General features: G+C 69.5%; 4 protein-coding genes across 5 annotated transcripts; 1 reads left to right on the top strand and 3 right to left on the bottom strand.

Moving 5' to 3' along the window:
• Positions 1-4: 4 nt before the first annotated feature.
• LRRC26 (leucine rich repeat containing 26) lies at positions 5-1,164 on the bottom strand (the record flags this gene model as incomplete). Its single annotated transcript, XM_081103795.1, has 2 exons — positions 5-391; positions 474-1,164. The coding sequence occupies 2 exons, from the start codon at positions 1,162-1,164 to the stop codon at positions 81-83; spliced, it is 1,002 nt and encodes a 333-aa protein (XP_080959921.1). The 3' UTR covers positions 5-80.
• Positions 1,165-2,099: 935 nt separating this feature from the next.
• Positions 2,100-3,036, bottom strand: TMEM210 (transmembrane protein 210; the record flags this gene model as incomplete). Its single annotated transcript, XM_081103618.1, has 4 exons — positions 2,100-2,305; positions 2,398-2,427; positions 2,646-2,781; positions 2,952-3,036. The coding sequence occupies 4 exons, from the start codon at positions 3,034-3,036 to the stop codon at positions 2,143-2,145; spliced, it is 414 nt and encodes a 137-aa protein (XP_080959744.1). The 3' UTR covers positions 2,100-2,142.
• Positions 3,037-5,170: 2,134 nt separating this feature from the next.
• On the bottom strand, positions 5,171-13,608 carry ANAPC2 (anaphase promoting complex subunit 2). Of its 2 annotated transcripts, none has more exons than XM_081103616.1 (13): positions 13,465-13,608; positions 12,619-13,241; positions 11,533-11,665; positions 10,400-10,574; positions 9,906-10,025; positions 9,537-9,654; positions 8,921-9,102; positions 8,552-8,693; positions 8,326-8,401; positions 8,038-8,241; positions 6,018-6,147; positions 5,636-5,871; positions 5,171-5,559 (listed from the first exon to the last, which is right to left on the bottom strand). In XM_081103616.1, exons 1-13 carry the CDS (start codon positions 13,567-13,569, stop codon positions 5,347-5,349), a joined length of 2,457 nt encoding a protein of 818 aa, XP_080959742.1. In that variant the 5' UTR covers positions 13,570-13,608; the 3' UTR covers positions 5,171-5,346. The 2 variants fall into 2 exon arrangements, with proteins under 2 accessions (XP_080959742.1, XP_080959741.1); XM_081103615.1 differs by having other exon boundaries at positions 13,504-13,599.
• Positions 13,609-13,642: 34 nt separating this feature from the next.
• SSNA1 (SS nuclear autoantigen 1) lies at positions 13,643-15,074 on the top strand. The gene is made up of 3 exons (XM_081103617.1): positions 13,643-13,797; positions 14,133-14,332; positions 14,575-15,074. Exons 1-3 carry the CDS (start codon positions 13,746-13,748, stop codon positions 14,680-14,682), a joined length of 360 nt encoding a protein of 119 aa, XP_080959743.1. The 5' UTR covers positions 13,643-13,745; the 3' UTR covers positions 14,683-15,074.
• Positions 15,075-16,069: the final 995 nt, after the last annotated feature.

Below are 16,069 nucleotides of genomic sequence, written 5' to 3'. Positions count from 1 at the left end.
GGTCTGTGTTGCTTGTTGACGCCTGGAAGGAGCGTGGAGGAGCGCGAGGGGTGGGGGAAGGTTGGGGCAGCGGCGCCCCCTCAGATCCCAGCGGCGGCGGGGCTCCCAGAGTCCGCAGGCGGGGCCCCGCGCGGGCTGGGGTTCGGAGGTCTCCTCCGCGGGGCGCGGGCGAAGGCGCGTTGGCGGCGCCCCTTGCAGGCGGTGACCACCAAGCCCAGCGCCAGGCAGGCGGCCAGGCTGGCGAGGAAGGAGAGGGGCCCGAGCACGTAGATCACGACCAGGTCCCGCGGGGCGAGCGGCTGCGCGCAATGGCTGAAGGCGGCGTCGGGGAAGGCCGTCAAGGGGCTGAGTGTCAGGCGCCCCGGCGACACGCAGAGCAGCGTCTCGGCCTCTGCGGGACACGGGCGCGGCGTTACGCAGTGGCCGGGCCGCAGCGGCGGCCGCCCCGTCCCGCCAGCGCCCCCCGGGCTCACCTGGCGCGGGCCGCGGGTGACCGCGCAGCCAGGCGCAGAGCGGACGCAGCGCGCAGCCGCAGGCCCAGGGGTTGCCGCGCAGACGCAGCGCGCGGAGTGCGGGCAGGCCGGCCAGCAGCCCGGGCTCGAGCGCGGACAGCTCGTTGTCCCGCAGGCTGAGCGCGCGCAGCAGCGGGAGCGCGCCCAGCGCCGCGGGCTCCAGGCGCGCCAGTCGGTTGCCCGCCAGCGAGAGGTTGCGCAGCGCGCGCAGCGGCGTGAAGGTGCCGGGCGCCAGCGCCTGCAGCTGGTTGGCGCCGAGGTCCAGCTGCTGCAGCGCGCCCAGGCCCCAGAAGGCGCGCGCGTGCACCGAGCGCAGGCCGTTCTCGCGAAGGTCCAGGCGCAGCAGCGCACCCGCGCCCACGAAGGCTCCGGGCGGCAGCGTGTGCACGCGGTTGCGGTCCAGCAGCAGGTCGCGCGCGCGGGGGCTCAGGCCATCGGGCACCTCGGACAGCGCGCGCCCCGAGCAGTTGACCTGGCCGCCCGGTGCGCACGCGCACGCCTCCGGGCAGTCTCGGGAGCCTGGGGTTCCCGTCTGGGTCCCCGTCGTGGTGGCCGCTGCAGGTGCTGGGGCCCGGACTGGCCACGGCGACAGCAGCAGGAGCCACAGCGGCAGCAGCCACAGCGGCGGCCAAGAGGGAGAGGGGCTTGGCATGGGGGCAGCCGTGGGACCTGCCGAGAGAGGCCGCCGCTCCGCTCTCGTGTTCCCGGAGCCCGTCCGTCCCTTCTGTGCGGCACAAATGTTCACTCTCCCGCCCCAGCGCCGGCAGTTCCTGTCCCAGGGCCGGGCCGGCCTAGGGCGGGCGCTAGGCACATGGCCAGGGCCCAGCGCTGCCAGCCACCTGTCCCGGAGCTGCCGGCTCCTCTTGGCTCCGAGCCAGAAGCGGCTCAGGCGAGGTGTCCCCGCCCCCTGCGTCGCCCAACACCCTGAGCTCCTCCGAGGCCCGAGCAACTGGACCCCACAACAGCAGCCACCAGGGAGGCGACGCACCGAATGGCAATGGGACCCAGTGCGCCCGGCTCCTCACCGGGTCTCTGCCAGTTCGGGGCTCAGTGAAGTGACCCTTGTGCAGATACACAGCCCCACCCCCAAGTGGGGATGTTTCTTCCCCCAAGTGCATGACTGGTGTTGCAGGAGCACATGTGGGGGCTCGGGGGTTGGGGAGCTGCTGGGGGGGGTGATACTGAGGTGGGGGGGACAGGCCCAGCGGTGGAGGGAGGCTGCTAAGGCTGGGGAGACAGGCCTGCCCCACCCCACCCCAAGGACTTTCCTGGAATCTCAAGGAGACAGTGTGGGTCAGGCAGGGACACCTGGGAATGATCATAGCAGATTCCACTCCCTCCAGAATGGCCAGCCCTGGGGTTTTCTGAGGGCTGGGCGGGGCCCAAGGCACTCTGGCTTCAGGGTTGGGCTGAGGCTCCGCTGGGGGAAGTAGAGGACCAGGGTGTGGCTCCCAGCCCAAGGGGAGGGGGACCCCCAGGTGCCTGGAGTTATGCGGCCCAACCCCATCACAGAGGTGGGGACAGAGGCGCACAAAGACCCTCCCCAACTAGAGGCAATGCCCACAGGGCATGAAGAAGACAGTGCAGAACAGTAAATACGATTTCATTTCCCTCCCCCTGCGGCCACCGCCTACTCAGGCAGCGGTGGGCAGAGAGGCTCCTCCAGGGCCTGGGCGGGGTCCATGGGAATGGTGACCAGGCCCTGGTCCTCCGGGGAGAGCTCCAGGTTGGCGTCCATATGGTGGGACTCCACGTGCACCGTTTGCAGGTCCAGGTGGTCCTCCTGCACCAAACTGGGCCCCAGGGACTGGTCAATGCCCCCCAGCAGGGAGCAGGGAACAGGGAGCAGGGCACCCTCACCCAGGGGTACCCCAGCATCACTCACCTGCTGTCCATGGTTCCCGTGCATGTCTCACTGGGGGGACAAAGGCAGGTGTGAATCCTAGAACAGGCTGCGCTCCAGGAGCCCAGGTGCCCTCCCACCGCCCCCCACGCCTCCCCCAGCCCAGTCTGGGAACGCCAGGCCCAGCCCCTGTGACATCCTGTCCTGGGGGCAGGAGGCCGCTCTCCTGGCGGGGCCCAGGGCCCAGGCCAGGCAGGGGGGCCCTCCCCCGGGCCGTGGGGCTCACACACCCCTTGGCTCGGATGACGCCGACCACCACGATGACCAGGGCAAAGAAGCAGCTGGCACTGATGCCCACCAGCACCACCAGCAGGGCAATGAGGGCCTCCCGGCTGAGGCCCAGGCTGCAGTCGCAGTGGTTTCCAGCTGCAGAGACAGGGGCCAGGGGGCCGGGGCCCAGGGGCCATCGTCAGCCCCCCATGAGGACCCCCCGGCCACCCCCAACCCTGGTGGCCATCGACTGGGACATGGGCCCGCTGGGCCCGCCAGGACGAGGAGGGGCCCTGGCGAGAGTGGCGCTGGGGCAGGAGCAGCACCTGCAGCCGGGATCAAAAGGGACCAGCATATCAGGCCCAGGGGGCTGCCAAGCAGGCAGAAGTCAGGCTGCGGCCAGGAGGCCATGTCTGGCCTCCAGCCTGACCACACACCTCTGGACGGAACTCAGCGGCAGGCGCTGACCTCACAGTAGGGCCCTGAGGCAGGGAGGGTGGGGGCAGGGCCTCAGCCTGAGCCTCACTCGCCCTTGGGGGTGGGGGGTGGGGCAGGCAGGGTGGATGGGCCTGGGAGTCACCCTCAGGGTCCCCATCAGGTCAGAGGGGCGGTGGGGAGGGGCCAGAGCCCTGCATGGGAAAGGCGGAGGGGCAGGCCCTGCACTTGGGCCCTGGGTGCAGTGCCCAGGACCGGGCAGCTCACAGCAGCTCACACAGCGGCTCCCAGGCGCTTCTCTGAGGAGGACGGCAGCCGCTCGGGTGGGGCCTGGTGACCGGTCACCGCCCTCCTGCCAGGGCCGGACGAGCAGGGGCTGAGGATGGCCAGGGAGTGGCCCTGTGCCCACTGCCCTCGCATTGGCTGTTTGGGGGAGGGTCCGGCCCATACCCCAGTGATGCCCAGGTTTGGAGGGCCCACAGTGGGTCCCCAATCACCCAGAGGAGGTGGGAGGCACTGCCCACAGGCCACCCTCCTCCAGAGGCGGGCGGCTCAGAAAAGGCTGCGGGCAGTGTCCTGGGCTCCGGCTTAAACATGTCATTGAAGCCAGAGCTGCCACTTGAGGCTGCCTGCCCGCCCCTCAGAGGGTCTGGTCCCTGCACAGCCCCCTGCAGCCCAGGCGAGCACGGCCCAGGGGACTCGCCTGCAGGCTGGCACGGTCGGGGTTAACCGTGGCCTCCTCCCCACCCGCCTACACTGGCCCCTCCGCCAACACCCAGGCAGCAGGAGGAAGTGCCCGCCCACAGCGGACCCACAGCTGGGGGAGGCATGGCTGGGTTCCAGCTGGCCCCGGGTCATTGGGACCTCCCTGACCCGACACAGGCGCTCCCCCTCTTGCCCTTGGGGACCTCCTGGCAGCTCCTGACACCTCTACACCTGCCGAGTGATGCTGCGACCTGAGACACCGGGTGATACCGCACTCATTCACAAACAGACGCAGGGCGGGTGTGCAGGTGGCCTGTGCAGGTGGCCTGTGCCGGGCTGGCACTGCCACCCGCCAGGCCGGTCCGGCAGGTTTGCATCCTGGTTGGGATGACAAAGGCGCACCCAGCCCAGTGCCACGCAGATGCTGTTGGGAGACTCAGGGCCGCTGGGCCCCGGGGCGGGAAGCCCTCTGCTGACCACGGCTCCGCACAGGCAGGGGCCCAGGAAGTGGCGTCGGCGTCCACGGCGGGAGCTCTGAGCCCAACCCCGCCCGGCCCCCTGGAGCCCGGGGCAGGCAGAGTTCTGAGAGGAGGGGTCCCGAGTCGGAAATGCCACCTGGCCCGGCCTTGTGCAGAGGTGGCCTGTGGGACCCACGGGGCTGTCTGGGCAGCAACGGCTCCGGGCCTGGACAGTGGGCACACTTGTTCTGAAGGGACCTGGTCGCCTGTGGGGCAGTGCAGGCTCGAGCGGGTCCTGCCTGTTTTGGCACCGGAGGCTGTGCCCAGGGCAGCCGAGGCCGGACCTGGCCCGTCCGCACCTCCCGGTCCTGGGACCGCAGGTTCCTCTGGGCGCTGCGCGGGAGGTGGCGCCGGGCCCAGGTGCACCCTGGCCTCGCGTCGGGGGTGGAGGTAAGGGGCCTTCCTGCAGCCGCTGGCCTCGAGTGTGGGACGGGACCAATGGCCACCCCTCGCCTGGAGGCCTGTCCCAGGCAGCCCCTCCCGCTGGGCACGCAGGAAGGTCCCGGCTCAGCAGGGATGTGTGGCCACCTGCCTGCCTGACGGTCCTAGACCCACACGCCCCCGCAGTGGCCCTGGGGCTCTTGGTGCAGCGCTCGGGGGCTGGACCCTCAGGCCGGGCTGAGGAAGGCACCATAGGCTCCTTCCCGAGGCCAGAGGAGTGAGGCTGGAGCTGGAGGTCTGGCGGGTAGGGTGGCTCGAGGGCCCCCAGGCCAGGCCTGCTCCCGCCGCCTGGTTGAGGGCCTCAGGCATGGCCACGGGCAAGAGCTGCTGCGGGCAGAGCCCACACGCAGGCGGGCAGAGCCCACACGCAGGCTGCAGCCCTGGCCTCCCCTGGGGCTCCGTCCGAAGGTCACGAGGGGCCCACAGAGCCAGAGGCACAGGGAGGGGATGAAGAACCAGCTGCTTTACTCTGTTCTCTGGGGACCAGGCAGGGGTGTGGCCAGAGGACAGGTCATGGGGGGGGGTGTTGGGGGAAGCAGCAGGGGCATGGGGGCTGGGCAGGGGCGGGGCTTCCGGGCCGGGGGCCACTGTCCATCCTGAGGCCGTGGCAGGGGCCGGGGCGTCAGCTGCAGCTCTTGGGCAGGCGGTAGACGCCGGCAGCGAAGACCAGCTGCTGGTCGCGCACCTTCTTCTGCAGGAAGGCCTGCAGCTCCTGCAGGTCGATCTCGGCCAGCGCGGGGCCGGTGACCACGAACATGCGCAGCATGCTGTAGATGCGCTCCAGCGACAGGCTCTCCAGGTTGGTCAGCATGGCCTGGATGTACGTCCAGAAGAGCTGGGGGACAGCGTGCGTCAGCCGGCCGCCTCGGCACCGCCCTCAGCCGCCCGCCGCCCAGCCCGCGCCCACGCACCAGCAGCTCCTCCTCCTTCTGGTCGGCCTGCGAGGCCATGCCCGAGTCGCTCTCGTCGTCGCTGTCGATGAGCACCATGCTGTCGCGGTCCTGCGGCCGCTCCTCCTCCACCACCGAGAAGGTGCCGGCGGGCTCCTCGCGCAGCACGCCCTGCTGCAGCCACACCGCCATCCGCCTGCGCAGCAGCGCCACCGGCATCTTCACCGCCTTGCTCAGCGCTTCCAGGGTCCAGCTGGCTGAGGGCGGGCGGCCAGGCACGGTGGGCGGGCGGGGCCAGACCCCCACCTCTGCCTCGTCAGCCCCAGGCCCCGTGGGGAAGGCGCCGCCCAAGTCCTGCCCACCCTCCCGACAGCATCAGGCCGGCCGAGGTGCGGCCGCTCACCTTGGTCCTGGAAGTACAGCAAGACCACGGCCTGCACGGGGGTCACGGCCACGGAGAGCGTGCGGTCGGCCAGCTCCACGTCCATGGTCACCAGCCCCAGCGTGTGCTTCCAGCTGAGGGTGCGCATGGCCTGTGGAGGGCGGGGCGAGACCTGGCCCAGCGCACAGAGGCCTGACCGGCGCCCACCCCCAGGCAGCCTGGCAGGGGGGCTCTGGGCGCCCCCATCTAACTGAGCACCAGCCACAGACGCTGTCGGAGGCCAAGCTGGGTCTCGGGTGGCTTCACCCCAGGATCCAACTTGGACACAGGCTGCTGCCCGTGTGACTGGTTAAGACGAGCTCATCTTGGGGAGCCTGGGCCCTCACATGACAGGACCGGTGTCCTCGTGAGAGGAAGGACACACAAGACACAGACACGGGGAAAAGCCACATGAAGACAGTGACGTGGCCACAAGCCAAGAGGCGCCGGCACGACTCCCTCCCACAGCCGAGGGCACAGGGCCCGACCCTCGGGGTCACCCAGCTTCCAGACCACCCCCTGCTGTAGGCCCCCTGGCCTGGGGCTTCGCTGTGGCAGCCACAGGGACAGGTTAGGGTCCAGGGAGGGGGTGCTGCTCTAACAAATGGGCGTGGCCATGGAGGGGGTGGGGAGCGACGGAGTTGCACGCTGCATGGACTGCCTGGAGGGACAGGTGCCAGACACACGGACAGTGAAGGCCGCCATGAGCCTGTGGGAACAGGGACATGCCGTGGAGCACGGAGGGGAGGGGGCGGGACCTGCTGGTGGCGCTGGGTGGAAGCAGACCTGCAGGTGCTGAGCTTGGAGGCTGAGCTGACACTCCCAGGCCGAGGGCGGGAGGTACAGCCTGGCCTCTCGTGTAAGAGGGAACCCGGCACTGGGCCCCGCGGGCAGGGCACTCCTGTGAGCCCGAGTGGGGCCCAAAGCTGGCTGTGCGGGGGAAGCAACCAGCCAGCCAGCCAGCCAGCCAGACGTGCGGGCGCCGGCTCTGCCGCGGACGCCGTGGGGAGCCCACAGGTTCTGAGAATTTGCTCCCCGGGGAAAGGCTGCCTGGACTGAAGGGGAGACAGCGGACGAGTGCTCGGCAGGCAGAGCCAGATGCAGGGGCCCCCCGTGAGCCGAGGACGGCACCCCACCATTAGCCTCGAGCCTCAGAACCCGGCGTCAGACATGCTCCTGTTGGAACGAGGGCGTGCCCACCCTCCCCACGGGCGCCGGCAGGCAGCCCGTCTGCTCAGGGCTCCTTGCGGAAGAGGAAGCGCCCAGGCCTCAGCCTCACCGGACTCGGGTGGGAGCTGGTGCTGAGAGCGGGACTCTGAGCTGCTGTTAGTGAGGTTCTGAACTGAGTGGGAGCTGGAGGAGTAAGACTTTGGGGGCTGCTGCAGTGACTAAGGCACGCGTTTAGGGGCCCAAATTGGGGTCCTAAGAGAGGGGACGCCCTGACCCTGGGCCTCAGGCGGCGACCGCACTTGGAAGTGGGGTCACTACAGACGGGATCAGGGCGTCGCACTAGCAGTGACTGGTGCCCTCTCAGAGGGAGATCTGGGCACGGGGCCGGGAGGAGCCACGGGTGGAGCCACGGGCGGCTGCATGGCGGAGGGCAGCGCCAGAAGCCAGGAGAGGCAGGAGGGCCCTTGTGGACTCGGGGCGACGCCCTGTGACCCCTGGCTGGGACCCTGAGCCAGAACGAAGGCAACAATCCTGTTGTTCTGAGTCCCCGTCTGGGGTGGCGGCCAAGCGCTGCTCCAAGTCCCTCCACCACCCCCACAGCGAGCTGGAGGCCGGGCAGCCCCCATCGCACACAGGACCGGAGCCGAGGCGGCAGCTTGCCGGGTCGCACCAGCAGGTGGCAGCAGCACTCGGGCTCCAAGGCTGAGACCTGGAAATCCTGCCCTACAGCTCCGCTGAAGGGAGCCCTGCCGGTGGGAGCCCCCTGGGGGTCGGAAGCCTGGGCCGGGGGCAGGGTCTCCCCGTCGGGCAGCCCCCCCGCGGCGGGCAGTACCTTCAGCTTCTCGTACTTCCTGCAGTAGACCTCCAGGGCCTCCCGGATGTCCTCGGGCACCTCCAGCTTCTCGTCCTTGAAGGGGGGCCAGAACTCGCTGGACAGGATGACGGCATAGACCCCAAATGGTGGCTGCTCCTCCAGGGGCCGCTTCTCGTCTTCCTCACGGATGTTGGCGTTGATGCGGCGGGAGTCGGCCATGTCCTAGGGGAACGGCGGGGGGGTCTCACCAAAGGCCGGGGGTGGGGGTAGGGGGGGCGGGGAGGCAGGGGCAGGCACGGCGCCCACCTTCAGCATGACCTCGCAGAAGTGCATGGGGGCCTCGCCGAACCGCAGCTTCAGCAGCTCCACGTTGCGGATCTCCCTAGGAGGACAGGGCTCAGGACGGCGCCCGGCGCCCCCACCGCGGGCCACTCCCAGCCTCCCGGGCAGCCCTTGCCTGGCCTGCGGGGACACGAGTCAGCACGGCCACTCCTGGCCTCCCGGGGTCCTGCGCCCGCAGCCTGGCGCTCACCGCTCGGGGCTGAAGCTGAGCTGGTGCAGCAGGCGGTCGGCCAGCAGCGAGCGGTACTCGTTGATGAACAGGTCCTTGCTGCCGTAGATGCTGACCAGCAGGCTGATGATGTCGGAGGAGCGCCGCTTGGAGCTGGACTTCCCTGCAGACGGGAGGGTCACTGCCGGCACCTTAGGGCGACAGGCCCCCGCGGAGCCAGGGAGGCAGGACGGGCGCTGGGCTGGGAGGCCACTGACCTCTGACCCCTCAAGCCTCAGGGCCATGTGGCAACAACTTGGAAACCAGAGCAGCCACCCAGCCAGACCCTCCCGCACGCAGGTCCCCCCCCCCGCCACACACACGCAAAGCTGGTGGGGCCGGGCTGCGGACCTGGGTCAGCGTCCACGGGGTCGGGGACCCAGTCTTCAGGCTCCCCGGAGTCGTCCTCGCTGTCCTGGCCAGTCTCCAGGCTCGCCGGGTCCGTCTTGGACAGCTCGACGGCCAAGTCCCCGGTCCCGTCCGAGTCCCCCGTCAGCCCGGCCACGATCTGCCGCACCGTGTCCTCCCGCGTCCTGCCAGGGGGCGCAGGGGCCTCAGGAGCCTCCCCCTCCCCCTGACCCCTCGGTGCTCGCTCCCTCCCCACAGCCAGTCCCGCCGGCAGGTTAGAGACAAGCGTTAGGCTTTTGCTCAAAAAAACAAACCAAGATGAAGTAAAACAAACGACTGTGGGAGCGGCAGGAGTGAGACGACCAGGTGACCAGGGCCAGCCCTTCCAGGCCGGAGGCTGCAGGTGCAAGTCAGGGCAGCAGCAGGCACCCGCAGCCCCAGCCCAGCCCCGCCCCGCTCAGGCCCCTCCTGAGTCTGTCCCCCGCTGCAGCCTGGCTCCGCCCGTCAGCCTGGGGCCTGGTCAGAGGAGGAACCTCTCTGTGCGGGAACCGGGGTGGGGGGGGGCCTGGTGTCCCTGAGCAGCAGGGCCCCCGGGAGCTGGGGGAGCCCCAGCACTCACCTCAGGTAGCGGCGGACGGGCTCGCAGGCCACCTCCAGGATGACCATGGAGGGGTCCAGCACGCGCAGCGCCTTGATGGCCGAGATGTAGAGGGTGATGATGTCACACGTGTTGACGCCTACAGCCGGGACAGCGAGCCAGGGGATCTGCAGGGGCCAGGTGACTGCACGCCCGAGATCTGAGCCACCCCCCCTCAGCAAGCAGTCTGTTCCGGGGACTTGGGCACCACCCCACCACCAGGCCAACACCCCCAAGAGCCCCCCAAAACTGCTCCTTACCCACCTCCCCCCAGGGCCTGCAGGTGGCTGGGAGACTGGACTCTTAGCCTCCGGTTCTGGGCCCGGAGATCAACGGGGGGTCGGCCCATACCTGGGTGGAGAAGCCGCGTCTCCAGGGCGGCCTTGAGGGACACGAGCAGCTGCTGCCGCTGGTCAGTCCTCTCCAGGCAGTACTTGAGGTCCTCCACGGCCGGCCGGGAGTCGGGGAAGTCTGCAGGGAGAGGCCGGCCCTCGCACCCACACACAGACGCACACACAGGTGGCGGGGCCTGGAGGGTGAGCGGTCACGCCCACGCCTGAGACGAGGAACACCCACTGGACGCTACGCTACCCTTCACGTGCCCACAGGTCTGACTGCAGCTGCCCAGTAGGGCAGACCGCCGGGGCACTGGAGAGCTGGACCCGAGCAGGGCTGTGAGGCCACGGGGCAGGGGTGGCCACCAGAGGCAGTCCCCCACCAAAGCCCAACACTGGGCTGGGGAGTCCACCCTGGAGCGGGGAGCGGCGGCGGCAGGGGGACAGCTCTGCTCCGGACAATGCGGCCCAGGTGCCCTCACCACCCTCAGGGCGGGCGGGGCGGCCGACCTCGGATGATGCTGAAGAGCTCCTCGATGCGCAGGCCGGCGTACGTGCGGTAGAAGAACCTCTGCGCGTGGCAGCGCCAGCGGCGCAGCGTGGGGCCGGCCTCGGGGGACGTGGGCCGGGCGGGGCCGTCCTGCAGGAACACCTTGCCCAGCCAGCCGACCACCCTCTCGATCCACTGTTGGGAGAGCACACGTGGGCCAGGGGGACCCGGAGCAGCGGCGGACAAGCCTCCCTGTGGGCTGGGCCCTGGGCAGCCCCCGTAAGGCCACCTGCTCTGGGGGCCGGAAGCACATCAAGATCAGCAGGGGGAGGGCTCCAAGGGGGCATTGTAGGCCCACCATCAACGCACCCCCTGCCCCTTCCACATGCAACAGCAGCCGGACCAGGGGCAGAGGACGGGCTGACCCCCACCCGAGAGGGACCACACGCAGCCAGCCCCCACGTGCAGCCGCTCAAGGTGTAGTGAGCGTTTCTGAGCGTGAGCAGTAAACCTACCAGAGATCCCGCCACACCCACCAGGACACCCCCCACCCCTCAAGACGCCCAACCCCGCGAAGACCCCCTGACACTGCACTGGGGCAGCACAGCTTCCCGAGCCAGGACACCCCCCACTCTTCAGACGCCCCACCCCGCGAAGACCCCCCCGACACTGCACTGGGCAGCACGGCTTCCCGAGCCAGGCCCCCAGGCCATGGCCACTCAGACCACGCCGCGAGGCAGCTGCTTCGCACCCGCCCGGATCGCAGCTAACCGGCACCGGCAGGAGTGACACTACGACATGGTGGGGAGGACTAGAAAGTGGGAGCAGCTGGGTGACCTCATGGTTGGTCCCAGCTCCTCCACGAAACCCAGAGCAGAGTCCAAGACCATATCCCAACAGTGTGGGCGCCCCGAGGCCCCTCGCTGGGACACACCAGACCGGGCGCTGCCTCCAGCCTCGCGACTCACACCGACCCGCTGAGCGTGCCGTCACCAAGGAGCCCATGAGGCCTGCCCCCGTCTGGCACCAGGACAGCTCAACCCGTTCAGCCCAAGCGAGGCCGGCTCAGCAGGTCCCCACATTCTGGCAGCGTGTCCAGTTTGCCAGAAACCCATTCGCCTGTCCCAGGGGACACGCCCCAGGGGGCCGTTACCTTGTGGAACTCGCGCAGGAAGGAGCGCTCGTACTCGCCCCGGCAGCGGTCCTCCATCCTCTCCCGGGTCACCTGGTGCAGCGTGACGGTCACGGCCTCGGCACTGACCCGCTCCAGCAGACTGAGCCTGTGCCTGGAGGAGAGCCGTGCCTGTGGAGCACGCACGCACACGCACGCACACGCACGCACACGCCCCCACCCCCAGCGCACACCTCCCCACGACCCTCCTGGCAGGGGCGACGCCACTGTGCCCGGGGATGCTGGGGGACAGAGCACGGGCCCCCCACTCTCCCCAGCTGGCCTCGCTGCCTGGGCTGGGACACTGGCCGTCCCGCGCCAACAGCGTGTGTGGCTCTCGGGGTCAGACCTCATCTCCCAGAAATGGCCGCCACGGCCACGTACATACAGATGCCACTGATGGTGGCCTTCAGCCCAAAGCCTGTCCGTGATGGCAAAGGGACCCACGAAGAGATGAGAAGGACTGATCTGTGTGACGCCACCTGGGACGAACCCCTCAGGGCCCCCCACCTGCCGGCACAGGGCACTCCCCAGGTCCAGCTACAAGACTCTGCCTATCGGCCACGCTGCTGCCACCTCATTCAACGGGACGGAATCGTCCCGAGTGGCCAGAGAGGCTGGAGGGCCACACACCAGGACCCGGCTCCAACAGCAAGGCCTTTCCTCTTCAAAGGACTGGAGAGGCACCTGCGTGGCCAAGTGCTGGCCTCACCTCCAACTTGTGCTACAGAGAAAAGCAGCAAGTCACCCTCTCGCAGCCACAGGGCAGGACGCACGTCTCCCTCCCCCGGAGCCACACAAGGCAGAGCCGGACTCCGCAGGCACCTGGAGTCCTGCAGACTCAACCAAGCAAAGCGTGGAGCCGGGCTAGTGGGAATGACCGAGAGATACGCCTGTGTCCAGGACAAAAGGTGTGACATTCACAGCACAAGGATCCTGGCCACCCTCCCTCAGCCATGGCCATGAGGAGAGACGGCAGACTTCGGCCAGCTCGCCCGTTCTGTGCAGAGGCCAGCGGGACCCAGGGGAGCAAGCAGGAGTCGGGAACAACGGGGCACGAGTACTCACAGGACCTGGCTGAGCTGGTGGAACTGCTCCAGGGCCTGGCGGCACCAGCACTGCTGCTTCTCACTGCCGCACCCCGCGCACAGGGGGCTCTGCAGGAGCCGGTAGTACCGGCGGCGGGCATACCTGCTGTCCAAGTCCCCCTCCAGCTCAGGGTCCGTGCCCCCCTCTCCTTTCCGCTTACTCTGCATGTAGACCCTCAAGAAGCGCCCGTAGAGGCGCTGCACCATCTCCTGGAAGGTCCTGGGGGTGGAGAAGAACAGGACGCCCCGCAGCGTGGTGTGGACCTTGTCCCGCAGCCCCTGAGCGCCGGTGCCCATCAGCAGGCCGAGGCGGGTCCACTTCTCCAGCAGCTCCAGGCTGCGCAGGTAGGGGTCCAGGCGGCTCTCCAGCAGCGCGAACGCGTCCAGCAGCAGCAGCAGGCACTGCGGCTCGTCGGCGCAGCTCTCGCGCTGGGAGACGGCGTTCCAAAACTCCGGGGAGATGTTGGCCTGCAGGTCGCTCTGCAGCACCTCGAGGAACCACTCCTCCAGGACCGAGTGCAGGCCGTGCGCCCTCAGCACCTCCACCGCCGCCCGCAGCTCCTCCTCCTTCGGCGGGACGGTGCCGCTGGTCCGGGAGGACGCCTGGGAGGCAGCGGGCGGGACAGAGGTGAGCACGGCGTACGGGTGGGGAGGCCGGGGGCAGGTGGGGAGGCCGGGGCAGTGGCGGGGGGGGTGGGGGGGGCAGGGACAGGCGGGGGAGAGGCTGCGGAAGGCCCGCTGCGCCGCGGAGGGAGCTAGGACCGCGGCGGGCGGCGGACGCAGCCCCAGGCAGCGCGCAGGGGCCCGGGAACCCGCGCGGCCTCACCAGCCCCAGCGCGGCGGGCGGCACCAGCCCGGTGCTCACGGTGTTCCAGGCCCCGCGCAGCTCCTGGGCCGGCCCGGGGGGGCCCTCCGCCGCCGCAGCCGCCATCTGCGCCCCCTGCCTCCCAGAGCTGCCCAGCGCCGCGCGCGGTGATGACGCACAGGAGGCGCGCGGCGATGACGCACACGAGGCGCGCGGCGATGACGTAGAAGGCGGGCGCCAGGCGGGGCGCAGACGCGGGCGCCAGGCGGCGGCGGTTGGGCGGCGGCCGGCCGGGCGGCGACATGACCCAGCAGGGCGCGGCGCTGCAGAACTACAACAACGAGCTGGTCAAGTGTGAGCGGCGCGGCGCCCGGGCGGCGGGAGGGCGCGGGCTGGCGGCCCCAGCGCACGGCCGCGTTTGTGGTCCTGTCGGTGCGGGGGTGGCCGGCGCGGGGCCGTTGGGACCTGGCCCGCACAGCCGTCGGCGGAGGGAGCCCAAACTTAAGGCTCGAGCCCGTCCTGCCTCCAGGCCCCGGCCCGGCGGTCTCGTGGGGTACCTTGAACCCCGAGTCCCCGGGAGGCAGGTCGCCGGCGTGGCTCGTGGCAGGCGCCCTCCCCCGGGTCCGGGGAGGGTGGGATGCGCCCCGATGCGCCCCCGCCGCGCCCCCAGCCTGCCCCTCGCGCCGCAGGCATCGAGGAGCTGTGCCAGAAGCGCGAGGAGCTGTGCCGGCAGATCCAGCAGGAGGAGGAGGAGAAGCAGCGGCTGCAGAACGAGGTGAGGCAGCTGACCGAGAAGCTGGCCCGGGTCAACGAGAATCTGGCGCGCAAGATCGCCTCTCGGAATGAGTTTGATCGGACCATCGCGGAGACGGAGGCCGCCTATCTTAAGGTGGGCTCGGGGCAGAAGTGACAGGACGTGGCCGGGCCGGGCCCGCGGGGGGTGATGGTGTGGCTGTCCGTGGAGCAGCGAGTGGCAGCAGGGGCCAGAGCGAACGTGCTTTCCTGGGTGTGCGGGAGGGGCTTTGGGCTAGAGACTCTGGGGTGGGAGGTGGCAGGGCTGCCTCTTGGCCTGGCCCTGGGGGTACTTGGCTGGGGGAGCTTTCAGCAGGACCCCCGTGTGTCTGTCCCCAGATCCTGGAGAGCTCGCAGACTCTGCTTAGTGTCCTGAAGAGGGAGGCGGGCAACCTGACCAAGGCCACAGCCTCGGAGCAGAAGAGCAGTGCAGGCAAGGACAGCTGACCAGGCTGCAGGTGGGCAGGGCGCCTCCACTGCTTCCTCGACAGGCCGGTCCCCAGCAAGTCTGTCTGCAAAACGCCTTGTTCATGGCAGCAGCTGCCTTCAGGTGGCAGCCCCCAGCCTCCACTGCCCCTGGGTATAGCCTCCCCGGTGGGGTCCAGTCCATGCACTCGCCCAGGCAGTGGGGGTGCGGGCTGTGGGTCAGCTCTGCTCGGGCCTGAAGCCTCACACCCCCCGTGGCCTGCAGGACAGCCCTGCTGCTAGTCTCGGCTTCACGGGAGTCCCTCACGCTCCCCCGCCAGCAGGTGCCCAGGCAAACGGGCAGGGCCTCCTTCACCTCAGAGCTTGCCCTAGTGGCCTGTGACTGTCAATAAAGGTTGTTTTTATAAAGAACCATGGCCCCTGCTGCCTGTGTTCCGTCAGGAGAATGGGGCTCCTCTGTGGGGAGGGCCCCCGCCCTGGGAGACAGAGCTGAGGGTGTCCTGAGTATCTCCTGTGACCCCCACTCCTGGCCCTGCCCGACTCCAGCACATGCAGCCTGTCCTTCCCCGAGGGCTCTGCCTGCTGGTGCTGCTCCCTGGCACCCCTGGTGTCTGCATAAGGCCTGACCTAGGGAGATGTCCTGGGTTCCAGTCGCCCAGCAAGGACTGTGCCTCAGCTCTGATTCCAGATCCTGCTCAGCCTGACGGCCTCACTGCTCCCCACCTTCCCTGGCCTCCCACCAGGCATGCCCTCTCTGGCTTTGCAGGTGCCTGGGGCCCAGCCCTCATCCTCTCTAGGTCCATCTGTCAGCCCATCAGGTCCCGCGGCTGCTTGCGGGGGGAGTGGGGAGGTTGGCAAGTATGTAGGTTGAGAGTGGGGAGGTTGGCAAGTATGTAGGTTGAGAGTCCAGAGACACCAGGCCTATCCCCCCCAGGAAAACACTCCTCCCTCCCAAGCCCGGACTCCCCAGGGGGACAACCTCCCACTCAAGGTGTGGACTAAGTGGCCCTGGCTCCCGGATACAGCTGGGCAGGCAGCCGAGCCCAGCCTGGGGCTGCTCCCAGCAGGCAGCTCTGCATCTCCCTCACCTCCCAGGACCCGCTGGGTTCCCCTGCCAGCTGCTAGCACCCACCCCACGGGAGCTCCAAGGCGCCCTCCCTTTGGTCCCTCCCCAGGTTCTTGGCCCTTCAGGGAAACCGCTTCATACCCAACATCCACAACACCCAGCCCACCGCATGCCGTCCTGGCCCCTGGGTCCAGAGTCCAGCCCGAGAGCAGGCCCACAGCCAGTGCTGGTGGGAGGGGGTGACCCAGAGGTGAGGCCTGCACTGGGAGGTCCCTCTCCTGGGCACGGGGTGGCTGGGAGGGCAACGGGCTGTAGGGAGTGAGTAGCAGCCCTGCAAGGTGT

This window comes from Myotis nattereri, assembly GCF_964212035.1.
Source record: "Myotis nattereri genome assembly, chromosome: 12".
NCBI classification, from domain to species: Eukaryota; Metazoa; Chordata; class Mammalia; order Chiroptera; family Vespertilionidae; genus Myotis; species Myotis nattereri.
This window is presented reverse-complemented; position numbering and strand designations above follow the sequence as displayed.